This window comes from Pinus tabuliformis, chromosome 2_1, assembly GCF_031772625.1.
Source record: "Pinus tabuliformis cultivar Carrire ecotype Pingquan chromosome 2_1, CPIR1, whole genome shotgun sequence".
NCBI lineage: Eukaryota > Viridiplantae > Streptophyta > Pinopsida > Pinales > Pinaceae > Pinus > Pinus tabuliformis.
In genome coordinates, this window is record NC_142299.1 from 364,472,327 (window position 1) to 364,492,007 (window position 19,681).

The window sequence follows — 19,681 nt, forward strand, 5'->3', positions numbered from 1 at the left end:
AGATAATGCAGTAGGGATTTCTAATGTGTCGGACTTAGAAATTTCAACACCAACATGATCGACTCCAATTCTTCCGATCTTATACAGACGAAAGGACCCTGCAATCACCCCTACATAACCAAATGCTCCCATAAACCATGAGTCCCAACGTGATCCACTCCAATTCTTCTGATCCTATACAGAGAAAAGGACCTAAGATCAGGAACCAAAGGGGCTAGCCATGGTCGACCATAACTAGCCTAGAACATCTTGATACAAATACTCACATTGCCTGCATGGATTTAACTTGCATCCTTGAGCTTATAAGGGTTTTATGCAAAGTGAGAAAATGTTTATATGTATTATATACCCCTGTTGAAATGAGGGGTAACAATTAGCTCATATTGTGGGACATGCGCTCCATCCGGGAGGATGTGAGAATCCCACAATCTTCCACATATAACTCTTGAAATAGTCTCAAAATAGACATAAAATACTATTGGGAATCATGATTGTCATTAGACCAAAACTCGCAGGTGTTAGTCAACGATTACATCGCCAAAGATAAGGATCCATGAGAGACGATTAATCCATGTCGCGAAACACATGGGGAGCATTGGTTTATCCAATGTACAACAATTTCCCTCCCAACGAGTCGGGTGTGTATCGAACTCATGACCTACACTTTGATACCAATTGTTGGAAATACTGAGAGGGGTGGTGAATCAATATTTCTTAGCAATTAACATTTTATTAATCTTTTTCAAAGCGTTAGTTAATCTTCAGTTATTATTATTATTCTTTAGATAATCATAAACAATAATCAATAGTAGACAACACCATACAACAATGCAGAAAGATAAAGGCAATAGACAAATAATTTTAGGTGGAAAACCCTCTCCGGGTCAAAAACCACCGAACGCCTCTTAGTAATTGTCTTCTCCTCTTCAAAAGAAAAGTAATTACATCAAAATTTCAAAGTGACTGCCTTGTAGTTTCTTCACAGTGATATCCAGTGACAAGGAGTCAGATTAGATTAAAGATATGAAGGAAGGAGGTTTCATAGATGTCAGACACCAACAACATGGATCAATTTGGCTATATATACCAGCTGGTGGCTGATATACTCATGAAGGATCTAGGAGAGCTAAGTTCGTCTTTTCAGAGAACACATGGGTATAGTGGAGAACACCTTCCTCGCTAAGAGGAAGTGTTAGTTTATGGTAGCAACGGACAAGTTTCTAGTCTCTATGATGTCTAAGAGGCTAGGGAAACACGAGATCTCCATGTTGAAGAAAAGTGTAACTAGGTTCGGTATTCGTCAATGTAATTTTGATCTTTGTACTTGTCAAGCAAAAGAAATATTATTTTTATAAATTATATGAATGAGTTTCTTGCTCATTCCATAGGTCTAGGAAAGTCAAAGAGTCAAAATCCTGTTAAAAAGATCTTCTTAAGCATTTATGTAATGTACATGGGTCAACCTAGTGTCAAGTAGCCCTCCAAGACAAGCACCATTCTCCAAAGAAGAAGATTGTCAACAAAAAGATGTGAAAGGCATTCAAGTCAACTTCAAAATATATATTAATGACAAGTCGACTCAAATAATAGACACAACACTTCACACTGACATGTCAGCTAAATATGGGAGACTAACCACTATTTATATGCGGTTAGGGTTACCACAGACAGAACAGAACTCAGATTCTCTCTGAATTTCGTATAGGTGCAGGAAGTACAGGACAGTTGCAGGAAGAATTTCGGATGACATTCTCAGAGGCCTATCCTCAAGCTCAGGAACTTCGATGGGTACAGTAGGGTGCATCACGGATATCTCTGCAATAATTACAATGAGAAAACTACAGTCCTCATCTCCTCAGTGTTCACTGTCTAGGCCTATCTATACAGTGACCTTTGAAGCAACCTTACAATCTCGGCATTATTGTGATAAGGTAGTGATCTCATGAAGACACACTCTGTCTCGGTATATAGTCCAGAAGCAGTGATAATAGATGCAAGTATGATCTTAGTATAACTAAAGTCATGACCTCAATGGAGAAGATCAGTATCTTGGTAAAACCAAGTGCAGCTCTCCTATATATATATATATGCTTCATATCTCTTTGTTGAAATGAAGATCTCAATGAGTATACAACAATAAGGATCTCGATGGTACAACAATGATAATCTTGATGTTGCAACAGTGATGGAGATCCCGATGATGCAATAGTGATGGCCTCAATGGTACAATAATGATGATGATCTCAGCAGTGACAAATAAGAGGATTGGTGTCTTAGTCTTGGAGTGGCCTAGTAGGTCAAGGGTCATGGTCTTGGTGTTCATCAATTGGAATCTCTATAAGAAGAATTACGTGTGGGTTTTCCTCTCCAAGAGGGAGAGGTTTTGGCCCTGGCAGAATGCCAACTTCTTGAGTTCTTGTCTCTTTGTTTTTGGTAGCAGTTTGATGAAGTAAACACACACACTAATAATAAGAAGAAGATCAAGCTAAGATAAATTGTAAAAGCACTTCACAAATTGTTATCAAGTCTAGAAGAATCTTACTAATGCTAACTGCCCTAGATTCTTCAACATGGTATCAGAGCTAAGGTGCTAAAGTCAAAGGAAGGGAAGCTAAAAGAGACATTCAAGGATCAGTCTACAACAGCAGTATACAATGTCACAGTTTTGAATTACAGTCTCTCTCAACTTGATGACCTATACTCGGATTCTTCCCACATTCTCAACCTCAGAAAACTCGGACAAAAGATGCAAATGATCACAGGTAGAAGACTCAATTAAGAGAGCTCATACAGTAGTTCAGTTTAGATATACTCAGCCAGATGACATTTATTTTACAAGTCCCATTCTACCCACAGTCTCAATGCCACTATATGAAGATGTCAACCTCGAATTGAATCCTTTCTATAAAAGGATCAATCTTGACATCTCGGATTCAGAGCTTGATGATATATATCCAAGGGCATATATATAGAAGTTTGTATAAACAATACTCAATATAAAATGAAGAAGTCCTATGATACAACAATTTGAAGTAATGGGTCTCTATACCTCATGGCAAGTGCCTTGAATACTCTATGATTCTACACAATGTTGCATACTACAAGGTTCCATGGTCTACTTATGTGATAGCAATGCAGTGCCATTCCAAGTACATCAACAGTTTGTTAGATGTATAAGTCGAAGTAACTCGAAGGCAAAGAAGGCCATCTTCCTATCAGTACAACAAGAATCTCATCAACCACTTCCAACATGATCAAGGTGAAGATTTCACCTTCACATGACAGGTAAGTATATTTTCATTCTATAATTAAGTTTGGTTAAATGAGTTCATGATTGCAAGGACATCTATAGGTTGGATGGGTCATCAAGATTCCTTGCATGAAGGAGGATAGTCATACTCCTCTAAGAAGCTGAAGTCATTAAACATATTAATAGGTCTCCTCTGAATTTATGGAAAGGGATGCTTATGAAAGATCCCCTCACATACCATTATTGGAGACATCAAAGTGATGTAGATGATAAACTCATTCTTTTTAGGTGCAATAAAGAAGGTCACATGAAATTTTATCTTCATGAAAGTAAAGGTATCAAAGGATGTAGGATATCTTCGTAAGATCCCATCTACAAGATCTAGGAAGGAAGATAATCATCATCGTTTTAACTAATAAGCAAGGTAACAATTGTCCATGAACAAGAAGCTTACCTCATTCAACAATTTGTGGTCTCTATGCTAGATAGAGAAAGGCAAGTTGATGGCAAAAATATTGAAGGTTAAAAGAATTCAACCATGTGTAGAAAGGAAAGGCAAGGTTGGTCCTCGACCAAGACAAAATAAGTATAGTTAAGATTCAATGCTATAGAAAGATTTTGGAAGCTCATATCACTGAAAGATGGAGGAAGTTGAAGAAAAGGGCCAAGGAAGAGGTAGTAACAAATCTCTCCTATGAGTAAGATAGTATCCCTCACAAAAGGGTCCCTATCATAAGCTCCTAAATCTTGTGTTATAAGATATGACAATGATAATAAAATGCATCATGGCATCATGGAAGCATTAGAAACAAGAGCTCGTAACATCACCATATGGATCATGAAGGACAAAATCCATGGCAGACAACATGTAGGATATATAGCTCTTGGGAACCTCAGTGGACATTGAAGGAAAGAAAGGAGTCATCTAAGGCTCATCATACATCAAGTCAAAACATAAACATCTGTCGGTTGGGGATATATAAGATCCTCAACATTCTCTGATGGAATCCTCATCGTAGGGTTCACTAATCTAGAGAGGAAAGAAGTGTTTCAACAAGAACTCCAACTTATGGAATCCATGAGATGATGACATGAAGCAGATCCAGGGATTGAAGATCGTTTCAATCAAGGAAGTTGCTAGAAGAAAACTTGATGACTTGAAGGTAAAATAAGGTATGTATGATTGTGTTTAATATTATGATGTCATGTCATATGGTTGTAGGTAACAGGTAACATGGATCATTGCTTCCATCTTAAGAAGCATGATCAAGTGAAAAAGGATCTCCTCCTCTGAAAGGATGTAGGAAGGCATAAGTCACACTAGATGAAATCAACATAATATGTCCTCATATGAAGTATGAGGTGATTGACTACAATGAAGAAACTTTGATTGAAAGCTACTGTGAAGGAAATGTGTGAGGAAGGAAGAAATCGTGAGATATGCAACCCTAATGAAGGAAATCAACATCCAAAGACCAAGAAGACTTGACTAGGAAATCTCCTAGAAAGATATGAAGACTTTGATGGAAAAGATGAAGACCTGTGACAATGGACATCTTTGGGAGATGTGTCAACATGAATGCAGGATGTTGATACCTACAAGAAGATGTCATGATGAAGAGCCATCTAGTAAGGTACAATTTGATTTAATGTTATGTTTTGATTTCTTGAATAATATCTGGATGAGTGCATGCAGGGCCACTAAAACAAGAGTTGTAAGTACAAGTACAACTGGCATTCATGTGGTGAATGGAAATTCTTGAAAGAAGCATGATGGGAAAGAAGTAGCTATATGACAAAGGTTCTAGATATGTATCAAGAAGGCCACTTTCCATGAAGAAAGGAATGACATGATGAACCAAGAAGGAAAGTGATCGATGATTGATGCCCTACAAGGAAGAAGCTCAACTAAATTTTATGACATCGAGGAAAGAAGTTCATCAAGCAACTGAAGGCCCCACGAAGAAGAAGTTGTTGATGAAAAGACAAGTCCCTGATTAAGAGGGAGCTTGAATTGGGTCACCCCTGATTAAAAAGGAGTGACAGTTGTGTTTTTCTATATTATGTGTCATGCACTAGACCAGGACTAATAGTCGTAAGTCTTAGTGAAGGCCATGAAGAGAAATGTAGACACATGATGGATGTATACTCCCTAATTGGGATGGAGAGATAGACACAACATTCTTGTCTTCACCTGGGAAGAAAGAATGGAAGGATTGGGTAATCATCTAGCATCTGATGCTCTTTGAGGATGTATAGGGCATCCAAGACAAGAGTAGGCAAGAGGATCGATATTCTTTGAGGGTTGGGAACCCAAGATAAGAATAGTCCTAGATGGTCATACTCAGTGAACACCCGGTGTGGGTATGTACCTTGAGAGACAATGATGAAGGTGTCTATAGTCATTGGTCTCGCCAACATTGTGGTTTGATCTGATGAGAGATAGAGTTGTCAGTCAAGGCATTGTTGTGGAAACAATGTTGGTTATTATGATGCTATACAGATGGGTTACCAATCTGATTCTTCTCATGAGAAATTCTTTAGATTGAGAATAACCAAGTACCATTGTAAATACCTCCCTAGTTAAGAGGGAGTGTTGAAGAAAAGTGTAACTAGGTTCAGTATTCGTCAATGTAATTTTGATCTTTGTACTTGTCACGAAAAAGAAATATTATTTTTATAAATTATATGAATGAGTTTCTTGCTCATTCCATAGGTCTAGGAAAGTCAAAGAGTCAAAATTTTGTTAAAAAGCTCTTAAGCAGTTATGTAATGTACCTGGGTCAACCTTGTGTCAAGTAGCCCTCCAAGACAAGCACCATTCTCCAAAGAAGAAGACTACTAGGAGAACGATGTGAAAGACATTCAAGTGGGCTTCAAAATATATATTAATGACAAGTTGGCTCAAATAATAGACACAACACTTCACACTGATACGTCGGCTAAATATGGGAGACTAACCACTATTTATATGTGGCTAGGGTTACCATAGATAGAACAGAACTCGAATTCTCTCTGAATTTCGTATAGGTGCAGGAAGTACAGGACAACTGCGGGATGAATTTCAGATGACATTCTCAGAGGCCTATCCTAAAGCTCAAGAACTTCGATGGGTACAGTAGGGTGCATCATGGATATCTCTACAATAATTATAGTGAGAAAACTACAGCCCTCATCTCCTCGATGTTCACTGTCTAGGCCTATCAATATAGTGACCTTTGAAGCAACCTTACAATCTCAGCATTATTGCGATAAGGCAATGATCTCATGAAGACACACTCTTTCTCAGTATATAGTCTAGAAGCAGTGATAATAGATGCAAGTATGATCTTAGTATAACTACAGTCATGACGTCAATGGAGAATATTAGTATCTCGGTAAAACTAAGTGCAACTCTCCTCTATATATATATATATATATATATTTTCAGATCTGTTTGTTGAAATGAAGATCTCGATGAGTATACAACAGTAAGGATCTCGGTGGTACAACAGTGATAATCTTGATGTTGCAGTAGTGATGGCCTCAATGGCACAACAATGATGATGATCTCAACAATGACAAAGAAGAGGATTGGTGTCTTGGTCTTGGAGTGGTCTAGTATGTCAAGGGTCTTGGTGTTTGTCAATTGGAATCTCTATAAGAAGAATTATGTGCAGGTTTTCCTCTCCAAGAGGGAGAGGTTTTGGCCTTGGCAGAATGCCAACTTCTTGAGTTCTTGTCTCTTTGTTTTTGGTAGCAGTTTGATGAAGTAAACACACACACTAATAATAAGAAGAAGATCAAGCTAAGATAAATTGTAAAAGCACTTCACAAATTGTTATCAAGTCTAGAAGAATCTTACTAATGCTAACTGCCCTAGATTCTTCAACACTCCAAAACCCATAAAAGGTTTCGTGAGATAAGACTCAAAAACACCTTAATTAAATTAATTTGCCAATAATTTAATCATTCCCTAAGTCTAACTTAGGGAATTTGGTTAATTAAATCTTTATTAAGGTAATTCAATTTTTCTCTAGAGACTTCTATTGGTGGAGTCAAAGTGATCTAAGCCATTGATCGAGATTAGATCTTGGTCATTGGTTTCCCAACAGAAGATTATAAGAGTAAGTCGAGGGCATGGAGAAGGGGGCATTGAATATCATTTGCGCAGTTTGACTACCCAGCAAGTATTCAACAAGGGTGTAGCTGAAGCTAGGGAAAGCATCAGAGCGAGGGATTAGCAGAGATTTAGAGCAGAGAATCTAGAGGAATATTTCCTCAGTATTTCTAATGTCCAGGAGACAAGAAAGAGGGAGGGTGAATTATCTGTAGAGGAGATCATACAGAGCAGTGCGAATAGCCAAAAACCCCACTGCGAGTTGCCGGAAGAGACTTTTTTCAGTTTCGAGTAGTCGAATCAGTGTTCCGGAGGCAGAGCAAGTAGAATCTAGAAGCAGAGGGAGGCTAGATGTCTCACCTGGAGGCAAAACCGAGGTTGTACAAATTTATTCGGCCACGAAGTGTGTATTTTGGGTTGCGGTGTGAGTGTCCAAGGAGAGCGCGAGCAAGCTAGGAAAGGCCGAGTTGATTGCAGAAGAGGGCAAGGGTGTCTTCCAGTATATTTTTCTAGTTATAGATTGTCGAAGCCTTGCCAATTTGGCAGGCAAATTATTGTAATCCTGAATTTGCTGAAGAATAATAATAAAACCGTCATCTACTACACTGGTTTTCCCTTCAAGGGTTTTCCAGGGACATTTTTCCAAAAATAACAGTGTCCATTTTTTGTGTGTGTGCATCTATTTCTCAGTTCCGTATTTTATATTTCTACAACATTTTTATGGTGAAGAATGCAATTGTTGTTGAGAAATCTAGGGCATAAAGTATTAGGTGATTTCTCTTCTTATGATAATTGCTTGTGAATGCTTTTTACTTTCTTAGATTAGGATCTTCTCTTTCTTAGATTATTAGTGTTCTTCTTCATCAAACCGCTACTAGTGCATAAACCATAAAGAGACAAGAGACACAGAATATAGGCTATCAGTCAGGGCCAAAACCTCTCCCACTTAAGAGGAAAACTCGAACAAATTCTTCTTCTTATAGAGACTTCCATTAACAAATACCAAGACCAAGACCCTTGACCTATTTGCCTCTCCAAGACCAAGTCACATGCCTTTCTTGATGAGATCCTTCCTCGAATCAAATTGATGGCTCTTTCCTCCTCCTTTGGTCAACGCAAGTCGAACTGTCTGCACTTCTAAAATTTCGGTCTCTTTCCGCAAAACTGCAGTTTGTACTTCTGTAGTTTCACACATGTGAGGAGAGAAAACAAACTTGGAGATGCCTTCCTTCCTTCGCTATTCTTGAGGACTCTTCTAAGTAAACTCAGCTAGAAGTGGAGCTGATAAGAAGACCCTTTTTGGAGACCCTTTCTTGGATTGATTACATACTGCAAAAACCCTAGTTTTCTGCCATATATGTGAAGATATTAGCCCAAAGACAAACCCAAACAATTCGGTCTTCCTTTCTTCCTTCTCGTTGATTATAGTGTTGCTCTCCTTGACTCTTCGCACTCCTTCTAACTGCAGACCATTACCGAATTACTTCTCTGAAATTTGCCTTCAAATGAAATCTGAACTGCCCTATTTATAGTCGTTGGAGCCTGTAATAAGCCGACTTGAAGAGGGTGAACCGACATGTCTCTTTGTGTAGATTATTTACTCCATCTTGTAGCCGACTTGAAGGAGAGGTCTTGTGCTTGTCTTGGAGGGCTTTCATACTTATTTAATGACTCATACAAATGCGTAACATGCCCAAGAAGGGTCCTTCATACATGACATAGACTCAAATTGACTTTTATGACTAGATGACAAATCCTAAAGGCTCACAATGGGAGCCATCACTAAAAATAAAATTCCTTGCTCATGAAACCCATGAGACAAGCATTACAAAAATAATTTTATTTTTCTTCTTTACATCAACTACATAAAATCACAATTACATGTCATTATGAAGACCGAATCTAGTAACACTTTTCAATAATTGTGAATTATTCGCTATTTGTCATTAATAATTAACAGAAGACAAATAAATTGCTTTCAATTAGGAGAATAATTTCTAGTTCATTGTATTTAAGGAATTTTCACATCATATACGGTTGGGAAGGTCTAGGAATAACCTATCCAACCATATATTCTATCTTATTTGAGCTAGGTCTTTGGAGTAAAAAGGCCTTCAAAAATAGGGTATCCAAACTAAGTATCAAAAGTCCAAAAACAGTGTTCCCAACAGTCTCTTGCTTGCTATCTTTAGCTTGGACATCTATGGTCTCCCCTTGTCGTTGACATCAATAACAGAAATATTTTCAACATCATCTTACTCATTAAAACCCTCCAAGAATTGGTCTACTTTCCTCAAAGATTAGGCCTTGGGACCTTTAACAACAGTATTTTCAACGTCGTCTTACTCATTAAAACCCTCCAAGAATTGGTCTACTTTCCTCAAAGATTAGGGCTTGGGACCTTTTACATAGCAAATTCGCTGGGAGAAAGAAGAAAGTTGTTGGCCTTAGTGAAATACGTAATTACGTATATAATAAGAGTTCATAGAGTTCCCATTAGATCTTTCCACCTTCCAACGGCTGCTCCATTGGGGTTGTGTGGATGGTCCTATTGCTCCGAGAAAGGATGGTCCTTTTTTTTATCAATGCAAATCTCAAGTACCTAGATGAATTATTTATGATTCTCAAAGGATCATGAAGAAGACTCCAATGGCTAGTTGAGGTGGCTCACTCCACGCTGTTTGGCACAATTTGGTCCATAGAAAATTGAATTGGTCCAGGGAAGTTCAGTTTGTCTCAAACGAAGATGACTTTGTTTTGCAACAGCTACTTTTTGTCCACACGTGGTCCAGGTTCCACCCTTTGACTCCAAGAGTCCAAATGACTATTTTGGCCCTTCACAATGACTAGCTTGACCCCTACATGGCAAAAGGAAGAATGTCACCTTGCATGGATGCTAGATCTACAATGTCCTTGAGAATTTGAATATTCTGCCACATGGGTTTTGTCCAAATAATATTTTACATAACTTTTGACATCATGTTTGCCCCTTCATGCTAAGTCCATAGACCCCACACGGAATCTAGTTAATGACGTCATAATGTACTAAATGTGGATCTCCAACACCTTAGGGAAAATGAGAATTTTGCTTCCTAGGTTTTGTATGGCCAATTTTGTAGACAATTTTTAATGTGATGCATGTCTCATTTTGATCAAGATTTTACCCTATTTTGCTCCTTAACCTCCATGTGCTATTGCACCACCTTTGATTGCCATTTTCTTGTTGCTATCTTCACATTTTAGAAAAATTTCTATATTGCATACCATCTACATTTTATTTTGACCAATCTGAGACCAAGTTGATTTTTTGCCTTCAATGACCTAGTGCATCAGGAAATGTATACTGCCTCGAGAAACATGAACAGCTGAAACTGTGAGACTAGCATATTGAAATTGGCTGATAAATACTGCACCAAGGTCAAGGATGCATAGACGCTGACACAGGACAATGTGGTAAGACATAGGTGTGCACAATGTGAACTGGACTAGCCCTTACAGCCGCAATCTCCCCTACATAACCAGAGAAGGAACTAAAGGGACTGGCCATGGCCGACCATAACATGCCTAGGACATATCAATACAAAGACTCACGTGGCCTACAAGGCCTTAATTTCTATCCTTGGGCTTACAATGTTGTTATGCAAGGTGAAACAATGTCTCTATGCACCTTTTGTTGAAATGACGGGTAACAAGCACCATTGTTGTACAGTCTTCTACCCTGATCTCAGTATGCAGCAGCATATTTGTAGGGTCTACCTAGGAGATTGTATTGTTGTGTTGGCATTAAAATCATCTGTTGTCTTATGCTGCCTACACATCACGGTATGTAGGTGCCACATTCCTCCTAGCAAATCTCATTAATTCGGTTAATGGTGTTTATCAATCATTCTGTTCATGGTGTTTTGCCCTGCTCATTTAACTTATCTGTTTTATTATGCTACCTCAAAATCACTGCTTGTAGGTGCCACATTCCAGTCTGCAAATTTTGTTCAGTCTTTCTGTTAATAGTTTTCTTCCCTGCTCATTAGAAGTCAGCGTACTATTAGTGTCTTCTTTCTCAGTGTCTGCTTCTTTTCAAGCATCTCATGTTTTCTAGCTTGGAACGTGTATGGCATTTTTCTTTCAGGTCATAGGCTTTCAAAAACTTCTTGTTCGTGCTGTTCTCCTAGCTGCCTTTGATGAGATCTGCCTGCTGCACGATAATCTCAATATTTGATTTTTACGCTCACTCTGCTCATGACACCCTAACTTAAGTTCTTAATATCTTTCAACTAATTACAAATCTTAATTCTTCATTTTTATCATCCCCGTACTTGTTCTTCACGTTTTTTACTCAAAAATTATTTACAGCCCCCAGAAGCTTTTAATTTATTCTATTTTAAATTTTAATTTAATTTAATTATATCATCTAGGTTTGGACATAATCTGACTAATTGAAGATGAACTCTTCAGGCATGAACTCCAATAGCAAGCTCAAGACCAGTATCACGCTGACACCATGTAAGAATTTAGGGTGCACACATTCATAATGACAATGGTGGAGAGAGGAAAAATTGATGTCTTTCTTATTAATACAGGAACGGTACATCTCTCGTACAGCATGTCAGTTCTAACATTATTACATATTTTACCACTCTTAAGTGGTTTTGGTGGTTTAACCACTTGACCCTTAACCATACCATTTAATTGTCACCTTGGTTACATGTCACTAACTAGTCAAGTGAAACTTACACAAATATTTATGTCTCCTAAATATATTGGAGTCTTAATACCCCAACATTTGCTGTCCTCATGTTTTTGAATATCTTAGAAAATGGTCCCTGAGATGTTACCTGTTTTAGAAATCGTTTTCTATTTCTTGGTTTTCATAATTGATGTTTTGGGATGATTGTGATCTTCTCTTAATCTCGTTGACTTGGTATTTAGCCTTCATAACGCCTTTTTTAATTACAAAGCCTTTACGGCATTCATTGACGGATAAATCATTTGGCTGTTGGTCTGAAATTTTGGTGTAGCCTTACCTTTATTTCTGGGACATCTCTCTCCGTGCTCTCGTTATTTGTCAAATTTCTTAAAATAATTGTGCTTAGCTGTCAAAGCAGTATTCTTTATTGCTAATCCATGTCGCGTAGCTCTAATATCAGGTAACAGATGGATGGATAAAGTGTAAAACTAAAAGACTTATGTTATTTTTTTCATGCTTAAAGGTTGAAGAAGTTCTTGGCAAGGAGAATGCAAAGCTTTTTATGAACCATTACTATGTAAAACCTGGTGGGAATTGTGATCTTTCTAGAATGAGTGATCCTCATAATGAATTTGAAGGAAAAAGTGTGCTGATAGAACGCGAAGGGATTCCAGAAATGGCATCAAAGTTGGGTTTGAAGGTGGATGAGTATGCTGAGATTCTCGGGGCATGTCGGGAAAAGCTCTTCTTGAGGAGAACTTGTCGTCCTCGTCCACATCTAGATGACAAGGTATCGTATTTTCTCTTAGAGAGTGTATTGTAATGTGATAAAGCTTGATGCTTTATATATATATATATAAGCTGATACATTCGTTTTGGTGGGTAGGTCATTGTTGCGTGGAATGGACTAGCTATCTCAGCATTTGCGCGGGCTTCCAAGGTTTTGAAAGCAGAGCCAAAAGAAATAAAGTACCATTTTCCTGTCACTGGCTGCGATGTAATGTTTCATTTTGTTCCTCGAAACTTCTATTTTTAGATTTTGATTATCGATAGGAAATTAAGTATTTTTGACAGTTATGATATAAAATGTTAAAAATATCAACTACATGTGCAATGAATATGTCCCTTAAAATGTTAAGAAGTGAAGCATGAGCATAATAAAACGGTAATTTGAAGCTAATCGAATGTTTATGACCCTTGTTGGCAATTTAAATTAGCTCTAAACGAGTAAAGCCTGTTGTATTATACTATTATTTCAAATAAGTTTAGCCGATTGATTGTGACTCGAATTTCCTTAATTTGATTAAGGTTGCAATAAAACATATGTATGCACATTCTAGTCATGCTATCAGATTATACACAAATTGAACAGAGAAGACACCGAGCTGTTGTAAAGGGAACCATAAAGTTATCATTCATCAAAACCTGATATCATCTTACATGCGTACAAATGAAGATGAGAAAGACGTTATGTAACCTCTTTTTGTTTATTCATTATCAACTCTAAAGTACTGAATGAACCATGTATTTATGTAAAGTAAATGCTAATTGACAAACGACCATTTTTGATAGTTGTAATAACATCCTTCCTCAATGGTCATTCTGGAAATTTTTAAATAAACCATGTCTACTATCTCCAAATTCAACAAATTTATCTTGACTGAATGACTTGGTGAAGCAGTTATAAACTCTGAAGTACTGAATGAACCATGTATTTATGTAAAATAAATGCTAATTGACAAATGACCATTATTCATAATTGTATTAACATCCTTGCCTCAATGGTCATTCTGGAAAACAAACCATGTCTATCTCCAAATTGAACAAACTTATCTGGACTAAATGACTTAGTGAAGCTGTCTGCAGTCTGCTCTTGTGTGGTACAATGTTGAAGTTCAACCTCATCTCCTATTAGCTGTCTAATGAAATGACAATGTACATCAATTTGTTTGGTGCCTTCATGAAATACTTTATCCTTTTCAAATTTTAGATCTTGATTGTCACAGAAAATAACTGTTGCCATGGTTTGTTGAAGCATCAAATCGCCGAGTATTCTTCTAAGCTAGACTGCCTTAGATGCTCTTTTTGCAATGGCCTTGTACTCTGCCTCAGTCAAAGAAAGTGAAACAGCGTATTGTGTCTTGCTAACCCATGAAACTGCACCTGTTCCAGACTAAACACATGACTGCTGTTAATTTTTGATCATCTACCGATCCTGCCCAGTTGGAATTTCTATAACCAGTCAACTGAAGATCATGACTTTCACCATGTAATAATCCCAAATCTTTGCACATTTAACATATCTCAATTCTTTTTGCCGCTATTCAATGTTCTACTTTAGGGTTTGTCAAAATTCTCGATATGTCACTGACTGCAAAAGTAAGATTCAACCTGGTGGTTGTAAAATAAATCAAACTCTCCACTAGTGTTTTTTAAGTCTCCCCTTGGAAATAACGTCGCGAAAGTTTCAAATGTTTCCCTTTTTCAAGGATGGCATTCAATGTTAAGTGGGGCGACATACACAAACTATGGGACAAGGTGAGACTGGAGCAATGCTCTGAAACCATGTACACGTATGACTAATGTGTACTCATGAACCACCAATGCTGAACGGTGTACTCTGAAATTTTGAGCTCACCCCAAAAGATATCCAGAAACACATACTGGAAAATAGCAAGCAGATTTATGCAGGCAAATCTGATGTTAGAATAACTTATTTACATAATAGAGGATTATGATTACATCGGTAAGATCATTAATTTGCTAAAATTACCGCAGGTGATTTTCCCTCCTCTCATATATGAGCATTGCCAATAGATGGAAATTTGTCTTAGCCTTTATAAACCTGGGTGAATATACATACTGGAAAATAGCAAGCAGATTTATGCACGCAAATCTGATGTTAGAATAACTTATTTACATAATAGAGCATTATGATTACATCAGTAAGAGCATTAATTTGCTAAAATTACCGCAGGTGATTTGTCTTAGCCTTTATAAACCTGGGTGAATATTACTAGTTGCGGTGATTTTCTCTCCTTGCATATATGAGCATTGCCAATATATGGAAATTTGTCTTAGCCTTTATAAACCTGGGTGAATATTACTAGTTCTTAATATGCAAACTGTAAAATGTTTGGTCATAGTATTTTAAACATATTAAAAAAAATTCTAAATATTTTATATATAGCCTCTATAAAATGGTGATTAAGGTAAAATAATTTTACCCTATAAAATTTGGGTGAATCAATTTTTGAGAAAATGGAAATTAGCAAATCTTTATTTTAGAAAAAACATGGAAAATTAGTCCATCTACAAATATTAGTCCCTAATAGCAAATCTTTATTTTATAAAAAACATGGAAAATTAGTCCATCTACAAATATTAGTCCCTAAATTTTCCCTAATCATCATTAAACGTTCATTCTACATTCATTTTGGCTGTTAATTGAGCTGCTAGACAGCTTTAATTCTAGCACTCAATTGAGCTGCTAGATCGGCTTTAAATGCAATTAATTCTCCAAGGCAAAAATTGTCAGAAATATCGTTAACGATTTCCCTACATTTCCTCTCGAGAAAGATGTTTTCGGTGAATCCAGTAATACCCTATAATTCTCTCCGATACTGCTTGGTCGTCCACGAGTCTCACCAATTTTATCCCTTCCATCTTAATGATACAGCAGGAGTTTTGATTGCTTTTCAAGATATCCACCCTCACAACACTTCAGCAACTTGACAGTTCCAAAATATATGCCTGCCTGTTTTCTCTTTCTGACATATCATGTACATCACGTTAGGCAACCCGATTTATGAAGTCTATTCTAGTTAGAAAGTTTTGATTTTTCCAATTAGACTGGAAGAAATCAGTTAAAAATTAAAGTCTATTCTTGCTTTCAGATTACTTCGACTCCCATTGTCTTCTATATCTTGAATCTCCCATCTTTTGTTAACTCCCTGTTATTGGGGACTAAATTTCTAACTTTGATATGTTCCTTTGGCTTCATTATAAAGAAGCTCACATAGCTGGATGTCCAGTCCTCCCAGATAGGTCCTATCACCTCAGGTTGCATCTTAACGGACTGTACTCTGGAATATTTCACAAGTGTTTTTGTCCACAGCAGCAAGGCATTGAGAGCTGTTAACATTTTTCCAGTATAACTGAGCACATTTCTCTTTGTCCCATAAATCTCCTCTAGTCTTGGACATCCTTCTAGAAAGCCTTTTCTTTAATAACTTTCAGAAGCTTCTTAATTGTCATTCGAGTGGAATCCTTTCCTGTTTATAACGAACTATCCTTCATTATCTCCAAGACTAGTTCATCATTTATCCGAATACTATCCAGTCGGAGGTTCCCATGGTTGTAATTTTTTTAACGTTCTGTACGCATTATTTGGTTTAAGACGTTTTGCTAATTAATTTTCTATTTTTGTCCAGTTTCATATCCTGCTATTAAACGTTTCTATTGACATCTTCTGAGCCATGGTATTGTGCAGGCAACAGATTACCTATTTGTTGCAGAAAAAGCTGCAGACTTCATTAAGAGCAAGCTATATGATGAGGGTACACATAGGCTCACACACAGTTACAGGCAAGGACCGTCTCAGGCTCCCGGTTTCCTAGATGATTATGCTTTTCTAATTTCTGGCCTTCTTGATTTGTATGAGGCTGGAGGCAGAACAAAATGGTTGTCGTGGGCAATAGAATTGCAATCAACTCAGGTGAGTCCCCATTGTACTCGTACTGGTTGTACCATTCAGTCCCATTGACCGATCATCAGTCGGGCATTAATAAAAATATCTTATCTCTTTGTGAAATTGATAGATCTAAATGTGCAAGAATTGCAGGATAGTTTGTTTCTTGACAAGGTTGGTGGGGGCTACTTTAATACTCCAGGGGAGGATCCTTCAATCCTATTAAGGTTGAAGGAAGATTATGATGGGGCCGAGCCTTCAGGAAACTCTGTTTCTGCAATCAATCTGCTGCGATTGTCATCAATTGTGTCTGGCAATTTGTCTGATTCTTACCGTCAAACGGCAGAGCATCTTCTGGTATTGTTCTGTTCCATAACTTTTCCTATTTCATTTGGGTATCTATTTGAAAGACATCTGACATTTCTGGAACCTATTTAACTGTAGCTCCTTATTTGAATTTGATTCGTCCATTTTGTACTAGGATGAACAAACATTCCAGTTTCTGGTTTATGACAGCACCATATATTTGAATTTGATTCGTCCATTTTGTACTAGGATGAACAAACATTCCAGTTTCTGGTTTATGACAGCACCATATCAAGCCCGATTGTCTCCGTTCAACTAGAAGGGTGAAAATAACGTTCCGTTAAATCAATTATCCGTATTTATTATATCTGCTTCCTTTCGGGCAATGCTCCACCAAGTTTCGTGGATGGGGAACGAGGGAACAGGGGGCGTGTGGGAGCACTCCTAAATTTTAGGAAATTTCAGGGGGCACATAAGGGGCAGTTGAAATCTCACCATATCAATGGGTTGGGCTAGCCTACAAGGATGAGACTTGCTTCTAGCTAGTCCTTATGACTAAGATTCTGTTTTTAAATATCTAACTTGTCATGGAGCAGTAGGCAATAAATGGTGCATGTGTTTAGCAACTGCTTTCCGTTTTAATATGATCCAACCTTTTATGAGTTCATCAGCAGTTGGAACGTTAAAATCGAAAGAATACTGATAATTGTGTCGGCCAGTAGCCTTTAACATAGTAGGCACACATAATTTTATATTTATGTAGGCTTCAACATAGTAGGCACAGATAATTATATTAGGCACACATAATTATATTTATTTATGTCCAACTAATGACCATAAAGGAGGTCAAAGGGACTAATGACCATAAAGTAGGTCAAAGGGACTGTTGAGTACACTGATATACAAAGTGGGAGAACTAAACGGTCTCCCATAAAAGATATAATGCATGAAGTAAATCAACATCTGGCCTTAGCGGAGAGAAGATCCAGGAGCTAATAGGTCTGAGGATCAAACCCATCTCTCCTAGCATCCGAGGCTGAATGAACAAATTTAATTTAATGGACAGATAAGAATGGACAAATTTAACCAAATGGGGAATCAGCCAGTAGCCTTTAAGATAGTAGGCACAGATAAGAATGGACAAATTTAACCAAATGGAGAATCAGCCAGTAGCCTTTAAGATAGTAGGCACAGATAAGAATGGACAAAAATTTAACCAAATGGGGAATCAGCCAGTAGCCTTTAAGATAGTAGGCACAGATAAGAATGGACAAATTTAACCAAATGGGGAATCTCTAGCTTTCTACAAAAGTCAAATAGCGTTGAATGAACAAATTTAATTTAATGGACAGATAAGAATGGACAAATTTAACCAAATGGGGAATCTCTCTTACAAAAGTCAAAAAGCGTTGAAGTACCTTACTGAGAAAAAAAATGAGCTATTACAAATAACGGACCAATCCAAAAGTAACTCATCATCGTCTCTCTTGTTAAGTAAATCAGCTGTAAGTAACTCCCCATCATCTCTCTTCTTAAGTAAATCAGCTGTAAGAGTAAAATGAACTTCTAGAAAATAAAACCAGCCTAAATAAGCTACTGTAATTGGAAGATGGATAACTTATACAAACCTTCAAAAGATTAAATGTATGAATTGAACTTCTAGAAAATAAAACCAGCCTAAGCTACTGTAATTGGAAGATGGATAACTCATACAAACCTTCAAAAGATTAAATGTATGAATTGCAAAAGACACTATTTAGAAAATGAATAACACGTAATTATGTGTTTGTCTATCTATATATAGACACACAGAATAGTTCCAATCACAAGATAAACGTGTACAGCTTTTTCCAACAACATAGTGACACACTGACAAGTGACAGCTGCAAAGATCGTTGATTGAATATGGGAAACTACTACAAGAGTTTCAGTGCATAGGATCTCAAAAATAATGGCATAGTTAATTAATATATCCCAATAATGTCCTATACAACCCCTTGAATGGGCATCTAAAAAAATTATGAAATTGAAATCGCATGTTTATGATGTCGCAGCTGACCAGAATTTCGTCACTGAAATTGATATCAGCATTTAAGGGACATCCGATGAGGGGGAGTCTGATAAGTCTGTGATGCATCTTCCAAGGAAAATATAAAATGCTGAGTACAGTTTAAAACAAAGAGTAGAGAAGACACTGAAAAAGGAGTAGAGAAGAGATTGAGAGGGCTTGGCTAAAATATATTTATTAAGCAGTGATCTACCTTTCGTGTCTACTCCCCAAAGTCCAGCTATGCAAGGGGCTAGTATTTGAGTCCTAGTGTCCTAGTGGATCGCTCCAGTTAAGTCCTAGTGTCCTAGTGGGTCGCTCCATATAACTGGAACGATGTAAAGGGGTCAGAGTCCCCCTATGTAAGGGGCTAGTATTTGAGTCCTAGCCGTTCCATATAACTGGAGCGATGTAAAGGGTCTGGAGCGATGTAAAGGGGTCTACTGGGCAAAATCTCCATTAACATCTTCATTTTCCCTGGGTAATCTTCATCAATATCTTCATTTTTTCCTTGGTGGTTGTGCTGGGAAGGAAATTGATTGTCAGTGGGTAATCTCTTGTGTACACAACATTCAGATCTTATTCGTGAGAATAATAACATGAAA

General features: G+C 37.4%; 1 protein-coding gene across 4 annotated transcripts in view; it reads left to right on the forward strand.

The window, feature by feature from the left end:
* Positions 1 to 19,681, forward strand: part of LOC149200374 (catalytics) — a 347,379-nt gene that overhangs the window by 278,240 nt on the left and 49,458 nt on the right. For 2 of the 4 annotated variants that reach the window (XM_089402703.1, XM_089402701.1), the window contains exons 11-14: positions 12,557 to 12,823; positions 12,920 to 13,030; positions 16,526 to 16,750; positions 16,877 to 17,080. In XM_089402703.1, coding sequence (XP_089258829.1) covers positions 12,557 to 12,823; positions 12,920 to 13,030; positions 16,526 to 16,750; positions 16,877 to 17,080 — 807 coding nt within the window. The remainder of the gene's footprint in view (positions 1 to 12,556; positions 12,824 to 12,919; positions 13,031 to 16,525; positions 16,751 to 16,876; positions 17,081 to 19,681) is intronic. The other 2 variants (XM_089402702.1, XM_089402704.1) reach the window with 2 other exon arrangements.